The sequence below is a fragment of the Akebia trifoliata genome, chromosome 15, assembly GCF_017979445.1.
Source record: "Akebia trifoliata isolate Shusen 1 chromosome 15, ASM1797944v1, whole genome shotgun sequence".
Lineage (NCBI taxonomy): Eukaryota > Viridiplantae > Streptophyta > Magnoliopsida > Ranunculales > Lardizabalaceae > Akebia > Akebia trifoliata.
Genome location: NC_141389.1, coordinates 24,756,396 through 24,777,062, shown reverse-complemented (window position 1 = coordinate 24,777,062; position 20,667 = coordinate 24,756,396). Strand labels below are relative to the sequence as shown.

Here is a 20,667-nt window from a genome sequence, read left to right as displayed (position 1 = left end):
CAACAATACTCCACAAACTTTACCAAAATAGCTAAGTTGCTTGAGATTAGGTCAATCTTAGCATCTATGTCTACTAGTCTGGAATAATAATAAAAATTGATGTGGAAAAGTAGTTAGTGTGCAATAAGAAAAAAAGTTGATGTGGCAATAGAATTTTTTTTTTACTTTTTTTTTTCTTCCAAATCTTTGAATTTTTGTCATTCTTTTTTTTTTTTTTTTTTTTTTTTTTTTTGAGATCCAAACAAATGGAACCCAGTTCATACCAACCAACATTCTGAAAGGATCCAATAACAGGAAATCAGAATCAGCACTTTGATTGCAACATCTTGTACAGTAGCGTTATATGTGACATGGGTTGTGCTGGAGTTCCAATATTAGAGCCAAAACGCTCACATCCATCCCTCTCAACCCCATTTATTAGTACCCTTGTGACCCAACATACATAAATAAATATTATTTTTATTATTATTTTTTTTTGATAACCTGTATCCCAGTAGACAGTGGACCAGGTCCGTATCTGGGCTTTTGCCCAGTCCATAGATCATGGTCTTGTCCAAGGACTAGTCCTGGGGTATGTGCAATGTCCACACATCACACACACCAAATAAGTGAGAGTGTGCCCTCGTGGGTGGCCCCAGAGGAATTAATGCTCATATTGGGTATCGAACTCATGACCTACGGGCATTAACTGCTTATCGGTCCGAAATTGCTGTTGAGCCAACTCCTCAGGGTTTATTATTGTTGTTGTTGTTGTTGTAGGAGTAGACGGACCGAACAACTTGATGTGCATAGTCTAGAACTTTTTAGTCTAAGAATTCGAGAAAATATTCTGATTATCAATTTTATTTTTTTTCTTTGTCATTCCTTCTCATTACTATTCTCTTGCACGGGTTTGTGAGTAGAGATCGAGTTTCAGTTAAATGTGGATTGGGTAGAGCTATACTCTTTCGAATCCACAGTCCCCATCACTCCGTGATGAGCTATAGTACAAAAAATCGGTCTGATTGGTGATTTCTAAACATTGGCATCAGAAGAACATTTTCTATATGGGCTTGAAGCCCACTCAACAGCTCTTTCAAGTCCACCGTTCCCATGAATGTAGACGAGGAGCGTTTCCTTAGGTTTTGTGGTCAAGAGCAAAAATGCACTAACCCCTTGCATGAGTCCTGATCAAATATTTTATTACTTTCGTTGATAATGATGATTAGGAAAAAAAAAACCCTATTATTGGATTAAAACGAGTATTTTCTTCTTGGGCTTGGAGCCCACTCATGATCTATTTAGGGCCCATAATGAGAAATGCTAGAATCCAATTTGTAGATATCACCACTTGAAGTGCTATATGTTTAATAAGCAATTAAGCATATATTAATGATATATATGTAAATAATTCTTGTATACTTCACTAATATATTCAATCGACGAACATTTTTTTTATATTTAATTTTATGATGTCAAATGTGTTTTTTTTTTTTTGTGTTTTCTAATTTGTTATTAAATGATAATGTGAAAAGTTTACTTTTTAGGGAAAAAATTCATTAAAAAAAACATTTTGCCTATTAGTGTTAAAAAAACAAGGATTTCTTATAATTATGCTATAGTATTTACTAAGGGTTGAGTCCCGAAAATTGATTCACGAGAAAACACATGATTCCAAAAACTCAAAATCCAATGGTCAAGATTTATCCTTAAATAAAGTATCAACAAGATACACCCACCACAACTATATTTCTTCCACGAATTCTCCTTCAAAAGTGTTTTTATTTGTCTTTTTAGTTAAAAAAATAAGAGTTTTCTTGTAAGTATAAGCACCGCAATTTGCACGGACCCACATCGAAAAGAGGTCCATTAAAATGCATTTCAAGACAAAATGTCAACCAAAAGGCCTAAGGGCCCAAATATCTGAAAATCCACCATTTTGTTCTAATAAAAGACCAAAGACCTTTAACGGACTCATGGGCCCACAATAAATATCATTTTTACATTCTCTCATGCACTCATGCATTTTCAAAACCACCCCAAAAACCCATTTCTATACCTAACCTAAAACACATGCCCATTACAAAGTCCATTATCTTAACCTAAGCCCATCCAATTTCTAAACCAACTCCAAGCCATTAAAACCCTAAACCTACCCACTCTAAGCCCATCACCATCTATTAATTCATTGCCTTAACTTAGTTTCAATGCCATATTAAAGGCCTTTGACTCATGTCAAGGTCCACAAAAGTACAAAAACCCATTTTCACAAACTTGTCTTGTGTCATCACCTCCTTCACCCTCCTTAATTCAATCAACCAAACCCCATCGTTTTCTCTAAAACCATCTCAGAAGTTACCCCCCATGTTATCAGGACCAGAGCCAAGATTTTATTGTATTGGGGGCAAACTATGGTTAGTTGTATAGTTGAAGAACTTGAAGATGAATGATTTTACGGAGAAATTCAGAGGTTTTTTGTTAGAACTTGAAGAAAATGATATTTAGGTAATTTTCATTTAGTATATGAGAAGGCCCGGTCAAGAGGCAATGTCATTAACAAAAAATTGAAAGGGGGCAAAAATTGGAAGGAGGTGAGGATGTGGGGGAAAATGGAGAGAGAGGTGAGGGAGTGAGGACAAATAGGGCATGTAATTAGTTGAAAATATAGGGGTGTCTCAAAGTTCTATGGGGGCAACTGCCCCCACCACCTCCTTACTAGCTCCGGCCTTGCATGTTGCATCTCACCACTCTCCCTTAATCAACTCATCTAATTCCGTCACTTAAATCGTTCTCTCAAATCACCACCCACACCCAATTTGGTTTGATTTTCACTCAAACTCATGAGAATGGGCAACCCCACATGGGCTTCACCCAAAGACATGAGTCAAATGTCTAATGCCTCTCATTTCCCATTTTTACCCTCCACTAATCTCAAATTCCAATCACATTCTCCTAAAATCTCATGGCATTTTACTTACATTTTCTTTATTGGACCCTTTTGACCTAAAAAGGTATCCCAAAACTCTATAAAAACCCCCATCTCCCATGACAAATCTCATGCTTTAAAGACCCTTTCTTCAATCTTATCTCTACCAAATTTCCTACTCGAAATATCCTTCTTCATTTTTCTACTCTTTAAGCGAAAATCACATAGCTACCATCATTACTCGATTAAATTTTATAAATAAAAAAACTCTTTTAATAATTAGTATTATTTACAAAATTGCCATTGAACAACGACAGTAAAATCCTTACTTTTAAAATGAAAAGACACCATAAAAATATTTTTCAAAGATACTTAGAAAATAACATAATTGTGAAAAATGCCAACGGATTGTTAACCTAGAAAAGATGTTGGATTATGATGTGTTAAATAATTTTCAAACTGATTCTAATCAAACAGTTTATTTATGGAAAAAATCACTTAAAAGACCTTGGGGAGGGATTTTTTTCTAATTAGTCCCTAAGTTTTAGAGCTTCTTTTAGTGGTCCATTTAGTAAAACTTTTATTTCTAACCAGTCTCTGAACCTCACTCCACAAATCTCTTACGATTGAAATATTGAAACACCCTTACCATTCAAACTCACCATTTTTCATCCAAAATTTTGGATTTTGGACATCCTAATCAGGTTTCAGAGACTCCATTCCAATGGAAAGGATTTGAGAAGGAAGAATAAGTCAATTTCAAGGATTTTTCAAGCATTTTGAAGATGTATGTAAAGAGTAGAGGATTCTTTCAAAAAATATTTATTTCATTTTTGGATGAAAATCGATTAAGAATGGTTCTTTTGGTTTGAAATCATCTACACAAGTCGTTATGTCAAGTTTTTAGTCAATCTTTCCATGTATTTCAATTGAAAAAACTTATAAAATGAAAACGGGTGGGTTTTACCAGTTTTGAGCTCACCACTTTGTATTTTTGGGTTCAACAATTTTATAGTCGAGTTCAACATTTAAAAAAATAATTCAAACTCAACAATAAATAAAATTGGCGAGCTTGAGAATAAATAAAAATTGATGAGCTCGAAAATTAAAATGTTGAACTTAATAATAAATAAAAAGTGGTGAGCTTGACACAATAACTTTTTTAATCTCAATTTCATTCTTCATTTTTTTATTTTAAATTGTCGAAATAGATCAAAAAATATATCTAAATGCTCAAAATTAGAACTATGTCATTCGCATTCGTCATTCACAATAATAATAATAATAAAATGTTAGAAATGATTGGAATCGCAATTGAAAAACCTAAGTATGTGAAGAAGAAGAAAAAAATGGTAATTTAGGCATTTCAAAAATAGTATAAACTGAGATGAGGTTGAGGGACCATTAAGAAAAGAAAGTTTTATTAAATGGACTATCAAGCAATAACCCAAAAATCAAGGCCTAATTAAAAAGAAATCCCTTCACCAAGGTCCTTTAAGTAATTTTCCCTTTATTTATCTATAAAAAAAAAATATTTTAGAGATTTGTCCAAGTATGCATTAATTGTGAAAAATCAAAACATCAAAAAGGAAAAAAATCACACAAGGATTTACGTGGTTCAAGAGTTTGTTTACGTCCATGGATCAGAATAGAAACAATTACTATTTTCTCCCAAATTTTACAGTCCTAGAAATCTCTATTTATAAGAAATCAGGAATTGCAAATATGCGTTTTTTTTTCCTCCCAAAACCAGAAATCTCAAAAAAAAAAAAAAAAAAAAATCCTAAAGAAATTATTACATGCCACGATTGAGGCGTCACCCCTGACCCTTACAACTCTACACAACACTAATGAGACCTTTTTTTTTTAAGAGCAAAAATTGGAGGAGTGTAAAACAACGACTTTCCAGGTCTAAACACACTTAATCGCGAAGTTCTGATGGGATCTGATGTATTAGTATTGGTAATAAGGCTTAATTGTAAAAAAAAACTAAAAAAAATAAAAAATCATTGTCACTCAATCTTTAATCAGATCAAGGGAATCTATATTCTCTGACACATTTTCTCTCTCTTAAGGCTGAAACATGTGGAATTTTTTTTTTTTTGGATGTTAGAGTGAGAAGTACTTTTTGGTCTTTTTAAGTCTAAATGTAGGAGTCTCTCACCGTCGGCTTAATGCTATAAAATTCTCAAATGTCAGTATTTTGTCTCAACCGTTGGTTCTCTTCTCCCACCAATCAATTTAGTCTTTTTGAGTTTCTTGATGACTTAACGAAGGGTGTGGATCCCACTATCCAAGAATTGTCTACCATCGCAACCCACTACATCTGACAACCAAACCTAATCCAAATGGACCCACCATTTGTGGGTCCCACATTTTTAAAATCTTGAAGATCCTAAACATATTTCACATTTTTGATGATCATCTGGTATTCAACAGGTCCGTTCATACGGTTTTAAACAATATAAGCGGTTCAATGACTGGAGCTGGACCGGATGAGTCAGACCGGTTATCCTTACATATCACCTTTTATAAGCTCCAAGAACAAGTGTTCAACGAAAAACGGGCCGATTTGAAACCGATGGTTCAAGGAAACCGGTGGTGAACCGCTAAAAGATCAAAATATTGAGTAAGTTTTTTTTTAGTATAATACATATACATACAGTTATAAATAAATTCATTTCTTTTAGAGAGTTGCTATTGGCATCTCAAATTTTATTATTACACCCCAATTAAAAATAAAGAAAATAAGTGGATGGATGAGACTAAATAAAAGCTGGGGTGCCAATACAAGATCTCATTTTTTTTTTTATGTTTCTCACTGACAAAATTATGATTCTGGTACACTGTTCATTTTAATTCCCAAAACATTAATAATAAATTACCAATGAGATCACTGATAAAAAATCAATGGCAAAATCATTAATTTTTTATCAGTGAATTTTGTTGATTATATAAAACTTCAATATATTGAACCTGGAGCATGAAATGGAGATTCACCCTTTTTTTATGTTAGACTTTAATTTTATATATATATATATATATATATATAATTAGGGGCGGAGCCAGGATTTTCTTGTAGTGGGGACAACCTATGGCTAGTTGTACACTTAAAGAACTTGAAGATGAATGATTTTAGAGAGAAATTTAGAGGATTTTTGTTAGAAGTTGAAAAAATTGATATTTAGGTCATTTCCTATTAGTATATGAGAAAGCCCGGTCAAGAGGTAATGTCTTCAACCAAAAAAATGGAAAGGAAGGAAGGAGGGGAGGGGGGGTGGGGGGGGGGGGGGGGATTGTAATTAGTCCCCACTAGTTCTTTACTAGCTCTGCCCCTGCATATAATTAGGATTTATATGAGCCTAATCATAATAATAAACTGAATTTGTTTGAGTCAAAACTTTGTGTTTTAATCTTTAAATGGGGTGTGATAAATATTTCAAGTAATTGGGGTATAATAGTAAAAGTGGGGATGTCAATAGCAGCTCTTTTTTAATATAGTTTATATATTTCCCCTTGAAGTTCCAAAACTGCCTCCATACCCAATTTTACAATCTACACATATTCTGGCTTTGAATGGCCCAACTGTCTCATTTATTTCAAAACATAAATACTCCCTTTACATGAAATATACTAGTTTCTTTGGATTCATATAAAATTCAGTTTATTTAAATTCATACAAATCATCCTCCTCAAATGTCAAGATTTGAGGTCATGGTTTTAAAACTCGTTTTGATGCCTTGTCTCATCTCCTTCGTGAACAAGACCGAGTCATCTGAAACAAGATTTTTTAAATAAAAAAATGCCTTTGAATTAGAATAAACCATGTCAACTGATCTCATTAGTGAACGATACCGAGATATAACTTGGACGAGTCGTCTCGGTCTCGAACGAGATTTAAAACCATGTTTGGGGTTGGAGAAACAAATCTTATTTCTCTAGAGCCACATATTATCGTATTTTTTTCAGAGCACCGTTTGTCAACACCTGCATAACAAAATCAATTAAGGATGATCAAAGAAACAATCCTGCAATTAAACAGTTTCCAAGGCCACAACCGATCCAGACACTTCAAATAGTTCTTTGAATCAGAAATCAAACATCATAATCAACAATCAGGTAGACAATATTAGGGGTTTCAGTTGCACTCCAGTTTCAAACAACAATCAACAAACCCTGATCTAAAGTTGGGATATTAACATAGGGTACAGTTAGTTGATGTACAAATCTCATCCCATTATATTTGTTGAGCTTTCACATTCCAAATTCAACCAAATATTGAATTGAAGGAGAATGAGAAACATACCAACCAGGGCACTTCTTACCTAAGATTAAAAAAAAAAAAAAGTAAGCCAAACTTGCATTAATAAAAGAGTCGTGATAAACGTACACGCTGACACATACATGGCTGAATCATAGTTCTTTTTCTTCGGGATACACAGTGAAAAAGATCTACAGTTCTGTACCCTTGCCACGTCATTCATGTATGTGTCAGCGCGTCGTTTTATCATTAGTCTTAATAAAAACGTGTCTGCAAATTTACCACCACTAGTCTAGCCACTTACAGGTTCCGATCAGCTGTAGAAGCAAATTTACAGTTTGTCAGTATTGATCATGTAAGCACACTCCTTTCTGCTCTCCTCAGGTTCTTTTGGGAAACTATTACGCCTGCACCGACACAAATACTGTGGAATCGGCCCTTCATCACCGACAACCCAAGGATGTTCAGCAACAGCTTCCAAGGTCATCCTCTGTATTGGATCTGCCATACACAATGTTCCGAGGAAATAAGATTATAACTTTCGCATGGAAACTGAAGAGAAGATCTACTTTATATAATACTATATTAGAAATGAAAAGAGTCAGGTTCCCTTGACTCAAGATCTTGACCTTTTAAACACAAAATCTAACGGTTGAGATTTTATGTGTATCTCAACACTACAGATCCCGATGATACTCATATCGAGGATAATCTCAACCGTTAAATTTTGTGCTCACTTGATCAAAATCTTGTATCATTTCTTGAGTCAATGGAACCCAACCCATTAGAAAACTCAAGTGGATGTCAAGCAAGGAAGTCACTGACCTTTGCAGAGAAGACCTTCCATTAGGTTCTTCAGCTGAGGGTTAATGCCCTCGGGGAGGTATAACTCATTATTAACAATCTGAAAAAATTGAAATTAGTTCATTATTAACATTAATCCAAGCTATTAGAAGCCAAGCTATCATAGAAACAATGAAAAAAAATGAGTCTAGCCTTACTAACTTAGACTTCAACTCTTACTAAGGGTCGTTGAGCTAACCTTGTAGCATCCAAAAACATGATCAGATGCCACAGTGGTGTTGTAGATTACAAAATTCTATAATCTTTGAAGAAAAAGAAAAAATGTTATTTTTCACCCATCAAATTTAAATTTTAAATTTGGGAGTTCCGTATCGGTAGCCATCCATTTTCAAAACCTTAGATCAAGCCCAAAAAAATGTTTTTTTTTTTTTTTTTTTTTTTTTGGGGGGGGGGGGGGGGGGGGGGGGGGTAAGATCTAAGTTTTTCCGTGAAATCTGGAGGGCTGTGGTGTTGGATTTTGCCAATGTGGTGATCCATTTGAGCTCAAGGACCCTGAGTTAAAATCTTTCTAAATAAGGGAAGTGTTTTTCAAAAAAATAATAATAAATAATAAAACAAAAAGCAGTTGGATCACCTTGTCATATGTATCCTGTAACGAGTCTCCAAGAAATGGGTATTGATTGAACACCGTATGGTACAAGGTAACACCCAGAGCCCATATGTCGGCAACTTTTCCATGATAAGTTAGACCTGTCAATCAGCAAGAAAAATCCCCGTGGGAGAATTTCACTATATCACACTTCTTAAATGTCATTTGAGAACTTTCTAAAGCTCTATTTTCAAGATGGGTCCCTCACCTAAGCAGCATTCAGGAGCAGTGAAAGCAGGAGTCCCAGGAGATCGCCAAAGCTCATCATTATTATCCTGTACATAAGACATAATTGAGAGAAAGCAAAGGACTCACGCCAAGACTCCCATCCCATATCTTCTTCAGTAAATTGTATTTGTTAAAATATCATGTTTGGTTTTAGTTAATAGACTCTTCAGTAATTATGTTTGTTAAATAAGGGTAATCTGGGGATTTATATTTGTTTATCCACACATTTCGGCCATTCAAACACACAAAAAATGAAGTCCAATCTTAAAATGAAAACCCAATCTCGAGGAATGTAATCCTCTTCTCACATGTCAAACACATGTATCAAGCACAAAATTAGTAGCAAAGCAGTAAGCCAGTACCTCAAAGACCTGACTGACACTGAAGTCTCCTATCTTCACCGTACCAGTGCTCGTAACCAGAAGGTTTTCAGGTTTAATGTCCCCATGCACTATATTCTATAAATCCAAGGGAGAAAAGGTTAGTAGGTTGACAATATAAACAAGTTCAAATATGGTACAAGGATCTGGGCTATACCACGTATCACAGGAGAAAAAGGTAGATTATACATACAAACATATCAACCTAAACAATAAAGAGGAAAATGTAAGGCCAAACAAAAGTATTGATCAGATGCAGTTCACATTTCACATAAAATTTAAATGAGATGTGATGCAAAGCATGTCTAAATGTTTCTAATCAGGTTTTAGTCACATTAGTAAATGTTATTTCTAGAAAAAGATATGTGGTACCATTATCATCAGAAGTCTACAAGATCTCAAAGTCCATTTCAGTACTATGCAGGTGAGAGACCAAAATAGTACAGGGATCTCTCTCACAAACATTACTAGGGTAAAAAAAACAAGTCAAATTACCGTGTGATAAGCCACATAATTACCAGGTAATGTAGGACATTACATGTTAGGAACTAATGTAATACATTTATATGTTCTTTGGTAATCTCCCTATGTGTCACTTTAAGTTGCACCCCCACATACTCAGTCTTTGTCCACAACTTATTATGAAGTCCTTTGATTCCACAACTCTCTCTTCCAAATCCTAGATTGATTTTGTACATACGGTTAGAGCCTTGTTGAAGATCAAGAAGATCAGGTGACCTCTCTCTCTCTTCCAAATCCTAGATTGATTTTGTAAATTGGTTAGAGCCTGGTTGAAGACCAAGAAGATCAGGCGACCTCCTAGGGTTGTCGCCCTCGTCACCTAGGGCTGCCACAAGCTTCAAAACTCAGATCCAGATATTTTGGGGGTTTTCTCTCTTCTAATAAACCCCTTGATGGTCAGATCAAGGCTTTCAGGACTTTAGTCGGGCTAATTTGATTTTTTTTATTTTTTAACTATACAACCTATGTTACAGTTGTAATAGCTCTTCAGGTTAGTAAATTATTATTTTTTTCGTTTATCAAGAATGCATTAGTAAATCCAAATCCCATGTTTTGAGTAGTTATTTGGTGTTTCCGAGTGGTATTTCGTGTGGTCTGGATATTGTGACTTGTGAGTTTTCTTTTTCCCAAGTCATGTTGAAAGTCACTTTAGGAAAGTCTACCAATAGTGGGTTTGGACCCCCATAAATCAAAGACGAAAATCACAATCTCCAAAGCACCACAATCAAACTCAATGGCACAAACAACTTGGAATGGGCTTAGTCTGCAAAACTGGTCATTCATGGAAGGAGGAAAGTTGATTATTTGTATGGGAAAGAGAAACAACCTCGTATTTCAGATCTCAGGTACGAACAATGGGATGCTAAAAATTCACTAGTCATGTCTTGGTTGTTATGCAACATTAGATCTGTAAATGATCCCTCTTCTTGAAAACAACACAACAAATTTGGGAATTGGTGACTCAGACTTATTCCTAGGCTGAGATAGTGCTAGAATTTACTAGTTGGAACAAAATATAGCAAATCTCAAATAGGGAGAGAAGACATTATCGGGTTATTTTTCTGAGTTGCGTAGTATGTGAGAAGAGTTAGATCACTACTTTCCATTTGATTGGGAAAGTTTGAAAGGCTATGCACAGTTCAATAGGCACGTTGAGACACATTAGACATTCTAGTTTCTAGCCGGTTTGAGCCCCAAGTTTGAGATGGTTCAAGTTCAGATTCTGAATAGAGATCATCTCCCTCCTCTGAACATAGTACACTCTTATGTTCAAAGTGAGGAGAATTGATGATTGGCTATGCGACAAATGAATTTTTTTGTGAGTGACAAATCCTCCATGGTAGCTAATTGATAGAGTGGCGGACAGACATCAGGGGGTAGGAAATTTGGTAAATCCACACAGGGGTTCAATCACAGAGAAAGGCCAAAGTGTGACAATTGTAGCAAGTTTGGTCATATTCAAACAAAGTATTAGGACTTGGTAAGTCGACCTAACTCATTCCAGCCTAAGTTTCGTTCTTTCTCAGTCCATCATGCTTTGGTTACTAACGTGATAGATGAATCGCCGAGTTCTAAGATATCAACTCAGATAGTACATGCACCATTCTCCCGAAATGATATTTGTTTACGGGTTGTGTTGAATGGTTCCACTACAACTTCTTCTTTGGTACACACAGGTACCTTTGTTTTTGTTCATCATGTTTCTTCATCTCAACCACCTCCTGGATTATCGACTCAGAAGCTTAAGATAACATGACAGGTGCCTTAAATGTTCTTTGTTGGACTGGATTGACTTCTGAAGTCACGCTTATTTTCCTCAGGAAGCCCATAATGATTTTCTCCTTACTATCTTAATTGATGATTTGACTTTTGCCTAGACCGCTTTCTCAGTCTAGCAGGGTTTCCTCTTTTCAATACCCCAACTTCTGCCTTGACCTACTTTTAAGGTTTTCGATCTAGCGGGCCCATTTTTTTTTTCTTCTTTCATAAATGCCCTAACTTTTGCCTAAACCGCCTTCTCAAGTTTTCATTCTAGTGAGCTATTTCTTCTCTTGCTAGGATCAAGGGACTTCTAAAGTGAGCTTGAGTTTTTCCTTGACATGACCAAAACAAAAGATACCTCGAAGGGCTTGAATGTGTGGGCTTAAAGGGTTTAGAAAGAATAGGGATAAAGGCTCAATTCCCCAATATGCCCCTAGTTTAGGCATTTTTTTTTCAAACTTCTTTTCTATTGATAGTTTTTTTCTTGAGACAGAAAAACATATCTTCTATTTTTCAAAGTGACTAGCCTTAGGAGGGTTTTTCTCCTCTTTTTTGTGGTAGGTATATCCACTTGACCTCCTCCTTCTGCTTGATAAAAGCTTCATTTTTTTTTTACATTTCCTAAAAAATAAGCAGAATAAATAGACACAAATCATTGGAAAGCACTAGAATACAAAATAATACTATGTGAAAGATAAGCATGATTATAAGATCGAGGAGGTTACCATAAGTCATAACAAGATAGGAACATGGTTTTTCCACTAGCAACTAATACAAGCTATATATATATATATATATGAGGGCCAAACATTTTGCCAACGTGTTTCATCATATATGGGTTAGAAGTTTCGGAATAGGCTGATTTTTGTGAGGATGATCTCTATGGTGAGGATATCACCTCCCAAAAAATCAGCGCATTCCGAAACTTCTAACCCCAGTTTACATGTTGAAGAATCATGGACTGTCAATTATTTGTAAACCACTTTTGATGGGTTAGAAGTTTTGGAATGGGCTGATTTTTTTGTGAGGATGATCTCCTATGGTGAGGAAATTATCCTCACTAAAAAAAATCATCCCATTCCAAAACTTCTAGCCCATATAGGATGAAACACGTTGGAATAATGTTTGGCCCTTGAATACTTTGTGTGTGTGTGTGTGCGCGCGCAAATGGAAAGACATGATTATGGCTAAGAAAGCAACAGCAAAACATCAAGGATCAAAGAGAACTGAACAATAGACACAAATCACACTTAACATCATACATGAGTGTGAAGATACATGAGCCCAGCAACTATGTCCCGCATGTATTTTCTAGCAGTGCTTTCCTCTAAGCCACCCAGTGGACTAGAACCATCACAAACCCACTTGCCATCCACATATTCAAGAACTAAGCAGCCAAAAGAAATTCCCAAGTTAGAAAAAGTATTTACTACTCAATGGGTTATTTAAAATTGTGTTGTTAGATCCTGTTTATAATAAGGAAAAGTTATAGTGATAAAAAAGCCTAGAAAAAGAATGGTCAATAAATACCCATGTAGAAGTGATCAGTCTTGGGATCATCAATCACCTCAATGAGATTGACTATGTTTGGATGGCCCAACATTTTCATGATTAAAACCTGCAGAACAAAGGACAGCGCATGACATTTTGACCTGACTCACAAAAGTATCACTTAAGATAGTAAAAAATGTACACAGATATAAATATTCAATGATAAATTTGGTATGAGTGTGTCCCATTTGTTTGGGCTTTGTCACACCCTATTGATTAGGAGGAGCATCAGATATAACAAGGCTACTTTATGACTGACAATTGAGCAAACCTTCAGGATATTTTTTAGCAGAAGGGCAGTATTAGGATGCCCCAAAACCCAAAAGTCATAAAGGACAAAGTCCGAATTTAGACCTATTTTTAAGTAAATATAGGAGATATATATAACCCTTCCTCTGTATTTCATATTTTTGGGAATGTCGAGTCTTTTATAATTAATAACATACAAGATAATTCTAATACACATGGGGTGCCATCAATTTGTAATCTGATGTAACAAAGAAACAACACTTGTGTGGATGGCCAACAAGTATAAGACACATCGACCCACAACCTCAATACTTGGACACATTTGTAATAGTAGAATTTGTATCTTAGGAAACTTTTTTTAATATGGAAGGAAAGAAATGCTAGAATCTTCGAAGGTAAGGAGCAACCATCTCAAGAGCTATGTTTGTCGGTCCTTTCGTGCAAAATCTTTAAGGAGTTCAAAGGGGTGTTTGTAATCTGTTTGAGGCTTAGCTCAGTGTTTTGTGTTCTGTTTCCTTTTTGTTTCTTGTGTTTTTCTTTTTTGGGGTTGGTCAGCTCGACCTCTCCTTTTTGTTTGTTGTTTTTATTTTCCCGCTATTAATAAATAAAACTTTTTTAATGATTAATTCATTTTGAATATAGAAAAGTTATATATATAACGGGAGTGTGCGAGGACCATATAAGAAACCAAACATTGTGCCAAACATTTTTCAATATATGGGTTCGGAATGGGCTGATTTTTGTGAGGATGATCTCTATATTTATTAGGTATTGCGGATCATATTGTGTATGATATGTGAAAATGAAACATGACACAGAAAACTATGGAAAGAGAGTATTCTTGTTACATGTGTAATATACAGTAACCATACAAGTGGCACATAGGCTTAATCATCAGGACCATCTAATCAATGGGCCACTTTAGAAGATCTCCAAGAATCAAAATCAACTGAGTGTAGGGAACTAGGAACCCAAATCATTATACAGCTTGTAGTTTACCAAATGATCAAAAGTAACAAAAATACTACCATAAAAAGAATGACTTCATAAATTATATAAACAATAGAGGTGGGGTGGTATGCTAGTGATAAATAGAAGGCCAACAAATATACTGTTTTATTACAAGCAAGTGAGATAGTAATTAGTAATTAGATGGTGTAGGCGGTTTTGAACCCAGGACATGGTATCAATACTCAGACTTTAACCAACTTAGCAAGTTGGTAATATCTTCCAACAATCTGGATAATTCAATCCATCGTTTTAAGGATCAGGTAGTCCCGAGTTGCCCAATCCAATTCAGGATTAACACTCAGTGAGCAAAAATACCTTTGTGAAATGAAATAGGCCCAGACTTAGAACACAAGTAAAACTCAGCCAAGAATCTATATGAATGTCTTGCCAAAATAGGAAACAATAAATATAATAGCACACACCTCCCGAAGAACATCAGTCATAGCAGTTTCAGAAGGTGCCACTCGCCGCTTTAATAAATGAGACTTATGAAAAGCCTGCAATAAAAATATAACCCCAAATATATGTGGCAGTAGTCATTACAAGCTCCAACACATACCCACAAAATATCCTTAATATGAAGAATATAACTAATAACATAACCCAAAGGTAAAAATACCTTCAAAGGAAGGGCGGTGGGTGGGGTAGGAAGGAGGGTCGAGAATAGGTTTATTAAAAAAAAAAGTACATGTACCAGGCCTTTAGAAAGGCAGGGCAGTTTCACATGGGAAGAGTACCGTACCACAAACCTATTCATTCAAGTAGAAAGTGGAACGAAAGGTATGAGGAACCGTTTTCTCCTCCGGAGTTGCCTCGGGAACTTGGTTGAATAGTACATTCCATTAAGGAATTGAGCTCCAAAGGAGGTGAGTTAATAGCAGTTACTATGTTAGTTTGGGACTTCTGCTTCTTTGTTGGGAATCTTTCATAGATATATCGAGCCTAGGAGCAGGGCCGTCTGTGGATTCTAACGTCCATGTTGTGTACTCTATCGCATAAATATAAATGTATAGATAATCATATCTTGAAGCCACCCACATACATGGATGTCCCCCAACCGATAAGCTATTTGCATTAAAACCAAAAAATGCCCTTCCCAATAAACTTACATATTCAAGCTCCTACTCTCATTACGTCCAGATATTTCTAAGAGACTGACAAAACTTGTTGCCTTCCCAGGCTGAATAAGTGAAACTAATTTACAAGTAAGAGCCTAATGACAATGTTTGAACCATTGAAGGAAGGCTCCACAAATCAACAATTTAAACCACTAGATCAAGAACAGTCACAACAACAAAATCAGATCTTGACACAATATGCAAGCACCTAAACAGAAAACGAATAGAAACACTACCTTAACAGCATACTGCTTTCCATCGTTTTCACTTCGGTATAAAACCTGTTGCATTGCCAAGGCAAAAGGTGGCATGTTTGGCTCCATTTGAAAAAAAAAAACTAATACAATGTTGATAAATCTATGCTTACCACTTTTCCGTAGCTTCCGGACCCAATCTTACACTCTCGAACATATTCATTGACCATTTTATTTCCATGTTCATCCTGATCATGCATTCAATTGCAAAGGGTCACACTTTTTCATTCACATAAGAGTGCAAATCATAAAGAAAAAGTGTCAGGGTTGGATCTCAACCTGTTTCAGTAAGTTTAAAGGGCAGCAGGTATATATCTATTTTAGATTATTTTGGAGATCGGGCTTCACTCTAGCCATGTTATCAATTTAGCGCATGAGATATTATTTGCTTGCAATAATAAAAGCAATGGAAGCTTAAATGAGATCACTTTTTGGGGCACAATATGTTATCAATAAGAATGTTGCTTTCCGGAGATATATACAAAGACAAAAAGTACATGCTTGCACGCTCATGCACACACACACACACAAATAAATAACAATATTTGAGGCTTAAACCTGATTTGATCGTCAAGGATTTGGACACTATGGCTACCAATACCCCACCAAGAGATCCACGAAAACTTTATTGATTGAGAGTGATGATCCGCATATAGCTTGTGTTAGGCACAGCACTTGCCACCACAATGATGGCATGTTGGTAGTTAGGTGTGCCCTAGCTCAACATAAGGCTGAAGATGATTAGCGTAGGACTTCCATCTTCCACACTTATGCCAAGCGTGGTGCAAAAAAGTGCACAATCATCATTGATAGCAGAAGTTGTACCAACGTAGTATCTGCTATCGCCATTTCTCGCTTGGGATTGTCACTTGTGGCTCATCCCCAGCCATACCGAGTTGGTTGGGTTGATACATCATCAATTCCAATCTCCTAGAAGTATTAGGTTCCGATTCAATTCTCTTCGTATCGAGGCACTATATGGTACGATGTTGTGCCTATGGGATGTAGATCACATCATATTGGGTAGGCCTTGGCTTTGTGACATGGATGTAACACTCTTTGGTCAATCGAATACATGTTCATTTATTTATGAGGGCAAAAGGATTAAGATAAATCCTCTACACCCAATACTACCCTAGAAAAGAAAGTAACTCCGAATAAGATTAAAGGTAGTAAAGCACCTAAGTCAAAGTCTCTCCACATCATTAATGCAAAAAAAATTTGAGGAAGAGACTAAATGGATGATATCGTCATTTTTGCCCTTGTTACTAAACAAGTCTCTCCAGAACACACCATGGACATACCTCGAGTTGTTGAACTACTGCTCACAAAATACAAGGATGTTTTCCTTGTAGACCTCCCAGAAGAACTCCCTCACATGAGTGACATTCAGCACGCCATTAATCTAGTCCGTGGAGTAACTCTACCTAATCTCCCACATTACAGGATGAATTTTCCAGAGCATTCAGAGTTGAAAAGGTAAGTTGACGAGCTACTTAAAAAGGGATTTATTAGGGAGAGTATGAGTCCTTGCGTCGTGCCTGCACTCCTCATGCCAAAGAAAGATGGAACCTGGAGAATGTGTGTGGATAACAGAGCAATTAACAAGATCACGATTAAATATCGTTAATGCAGAACTCCTGCATCAATCATTTTCCTATACCGAGACTTGACGATATGTTGGATATGATGGCGGGTGCCACAATCATTTCCAAGATTGACCTTAAGAGTGGCCACCATCATATCCGCATTCTTCCAGGGGACGAGTGGAAGACTGCCTTCAAAACGAAGGATGGATTGCATGAGTGATTCATGCCCTTTGGGGACACAAATGTTGAGACCTCTTATGGGTAAATTCTTGGTAGTATACTTTGACGATATCTTGATTTATAGTCATTCCAAGGAACAACACCTAAACCACTTGAGACAAGTTTGTGAGACCCTTAGACATGAGAAATTGTACGCAAACCTAAAAAAGTGTTCGTTTATGTGTAATCAAGTAATCTTCTTAGGTTTTATTGTCTCTTCAGAGGGTATAAACATGATTCCTTTTATGTTTTTTATTGTTTTTAGTAATTTATTCTTGATCTCAGATCCATCTTTAGTTTAGGCATCATAGTCCTGCATCACCTGGGCTATGGGATAGAGGGATTGATTCTGCCTTTCCCATTAGTTGCGGCTTTTGGGATAAATGGTTGGTTCTCGCTGAATCAGAGCAAGAGGTCTCGAGTTCGAGACTCTTCCAGTGCAAATGTATGATGCAGGAGCATTCCCCCACTGATGTGGGTCCAGCCTCGATTGACTGGAACCCTAGGCTATAGGATAAAGGGATTGATTTCGCATTTCCCATTGGTTGCAGCTTATGGGATAAATGTTCAGGTCTCCCTGCATTAAATTCTTTTTTTTTTTAGAAGTAAGAGAAAAAAAGTTAAAACAAATTTCACCGCTTCTGCATAAATTGGACTTCTCGGCCATTGAATTTAGGGTTTTGCAGAAACGGTAGGCATGAATTGACCATTTGATTTTTATCACAACCATTATAATAATTCGATTCAAATCAAGATGCAGCCAAGAGTTAGCCTATCCATTAATATGGGAATGAGTTCCAATATTGTTGGTACATTGCAATATACCAAATTAAATAGCTGTCAGGTTCCAACACTGTAGATTCCTCAATCCATGATGTTCAAACTGTGCATACGTAAACAATACAAATTTAACAATATGTTGAGTGCATCTCTTTGTTTACCTCTTTGCGAATAAACTGACAAGTTTCCTTCACAGGAACTTCCCTGCATATCATTCCATTTTGAATTCTAAATAAGAGAATCTCTTTAGAATGTTTAGTGCCCTTTTGCAATTCACCATCACTTCCACGTAGAATATTGGTAGCTTCACTGTTATATAAAACACCATCCACATCTTCACAATCATCATTCAACAAAAACTCTTGGGAAACCCGATTACCAGAGCCACAAGATGCCCTCAATGATCTTTTGGGCTTTCTTATAAATCCAAAACAACTACAGCAACCCATTTATGTCAGTCTTGAGACGGAATTACTTTTGCAGAACATAAGGAACAACCGCCGACAATATAATCATACTTCGAAGAAGATGAAGAAAGAGAATAAAAAATGGATCCCTTGACCTGTATAACAAATCAAATATTATATAAAAAATTAATTCAAGTTTCGCCTTCATAAACTAAAATAGTAAATAACTAAGATATGGGTTATTATCATAAACCCCAATTCAACTCTAAGTAATTTCAGAATTCATGTATTGAGATATTTCAGGTTTCTTGGTTACAATGGATTGAACAAACAGATATATATTGTTCATAATTTTTACAACTCCTCTCACCAATGATATTATATCCTCTACCCAAGGTTCGGTTAATGAAAAAAAAAATGAAATGGTATCAGCCAATACATTCAATACAAACCAATACATCCCCAAAACATTCAATGTTTTGAGGAGGTCAATGATTCGTATCGATCTTGGCCGATACAATATGAATCAACCGACACATTCCGATACCACCCAAGGTTTAAAATATTGTGACGATTGAATGTTTCAGTTAACGAAAACACGATACAGTTTCTGTCCATACATTTGATAAAACCAATACACATGGTTAAAAATATCAGAATGTATCGATATATATTGGTATTGGCTGAGACCGATACAAAACATTGTTTCAGGAATGTATCGAATCGACTGATGTTGTATCTATTTTTCAATTAACCGAAACATTCAATCACAGAAACTATAAGAGTACCTTATTTAATTTCAAGAGGAGGGAGAGGACACCAAGTCTGAACCAGATAAACTACTCCAAGGGATGCCATTCGCACAATGGAATGAAGTAACTGATGAAATCGATTCCGTTGCGATTCATCGCTAGCATCTCGTAGGCAACAGTACCTTAACCATTTAAAATAACAGAGCAAACTATATATAAATAATCAAAAACTCCGAAACCATAAAGATATGTTGAATTTTGAAACAAATAATAATATAAAATAAATAAATAAATAAAAATTATAAATCTCCAACGTCATCAAGCACAAACGAAGATGAGACATTGAAATCATACTTATCCACAATAGCATAAAAAATCGTGAATTTTCACCTGTTTTCAATGACAAAATAAACAATTTTTTGAAACCTTAGCTCTAAATTCTTCTTGTAGAGCAAAATAGCAAATTTGAACCCTAGATCTTCAGTCGTACGGACCAATTTAGAACTGTAAATCCAAATTCGAATCTGAATTTGTTTCTATCTATAGCAGACGAGATTTGGAGGAAGTTTCTTCGAGAAACCCTAGCTAGAAATTCGAACGCGGGAATCTAAATCCCGAGATCTGAGAGAAAGATTCCGTACTCGCAGAATCCATAGCTGTAACTGTAGTACAAAGGAACAATAGCGAGTGGAGGGAGGACATCAAGGAAAACGACTAACTCGAGAGCGAGCTTTCAAATTGAAGACATACCCCTTGACTTTAGACTTCTGAAAGAGAGTAACTTAAAATGACCTATATACCCTCGTCTCCAATCTCTACCAAAAGTTAAAAATACCTTTGATTTTCTTTCAAAATTCCATTATCTTCAAACTCTTCAACTTATTTAAAAAAAAAAAAAAAACGTTGACTTAACCTCATTTGCTTTTTTTTTAAAACACTTTTAGCCTTTAGGCATTGTTTTGTCATCTTGAACCTTAGGCCAAAATTAAATTTATATTAAATGAAAATTTCACATTTTCGACTTTCCTTAGAATACTTTTTGTTTGATTTAAAGGTTGAAGGAGTTGAACCTGACAATGAAAAATATTTATCGTATAAATTGCAGATGACGAGTTTTGAGAAAGAAAATCAAATAGGTTTTGGATAAAAATTGAATATGAGGGTATTTAAGTCATTTTCCTATTAATCCCGAATATTAAAGTCGAACTCTAAACCTAAGAGGGGGTA

General features: G+C 35.7%; 1 protein-coding gene across 2 annotated transcripts; it reads right to left on the bottom strand.

The window, feature by feature from the left end:
* Nucleotides 1-6,970: 6,970 nt before the first annotated feature.
* Nucleotides 6,971-20,141, bottom strand: LOC147384742 (serine/threonine-protein kinase GRIK2-like). 2 transcript variants are annotated; one of them, XM_086425325.1, is made up of 14 exons: nucleotides 19,831-20,140; nucleotides 19,477-19,622; nucleotides 18,443-18,843; nucleotides 15,807-15,881; nucleotides 15,676-15,720; nucleotides 14,744-14,818; nucleotides 13,041-13,128; nucleotides 12,773-12,897; nucleotides 9,210-9,305; nucleotides 8,828-8,894; nucleotides 8,605-8,720; nucleotides 7,992-8,070; nucleotides 7,471-7,667; nucleotides 6,971-7,230 (listed from the first exon to the last, which is right to left on the bottom strand). In XM_086425325.1, the coding sequence occupies exons 3-13, from the start codon at nucleotides 18,728-18,730 to the stop codon at nucleotides 7,498-7,500; spliced, it is 1,224 nt and encodes a 407-aa protein (XP_086281451.1). In that variant the 5' UTR covers nucleotides 18,731-18,843; nucleotides 19,477-19,622; nucleotides 19,831-20,140; the 3' UTR covers nucleotides 6,971-7,230; nucleotides 7,471-7,497. The 2 variants fall into 2 exon arrangements, with proteins under 2 accessions (XP_086281451.1, XP_086281452.1); XM_086425326.1 differs by lacking the exon at nucleotides 14,744-14,818 and having other exon boundaries at nucleotides 19,831-20,141.
* Between the last annotated feature and the right edge of the window lie 526 nt (nucleotides 20,142-20,667).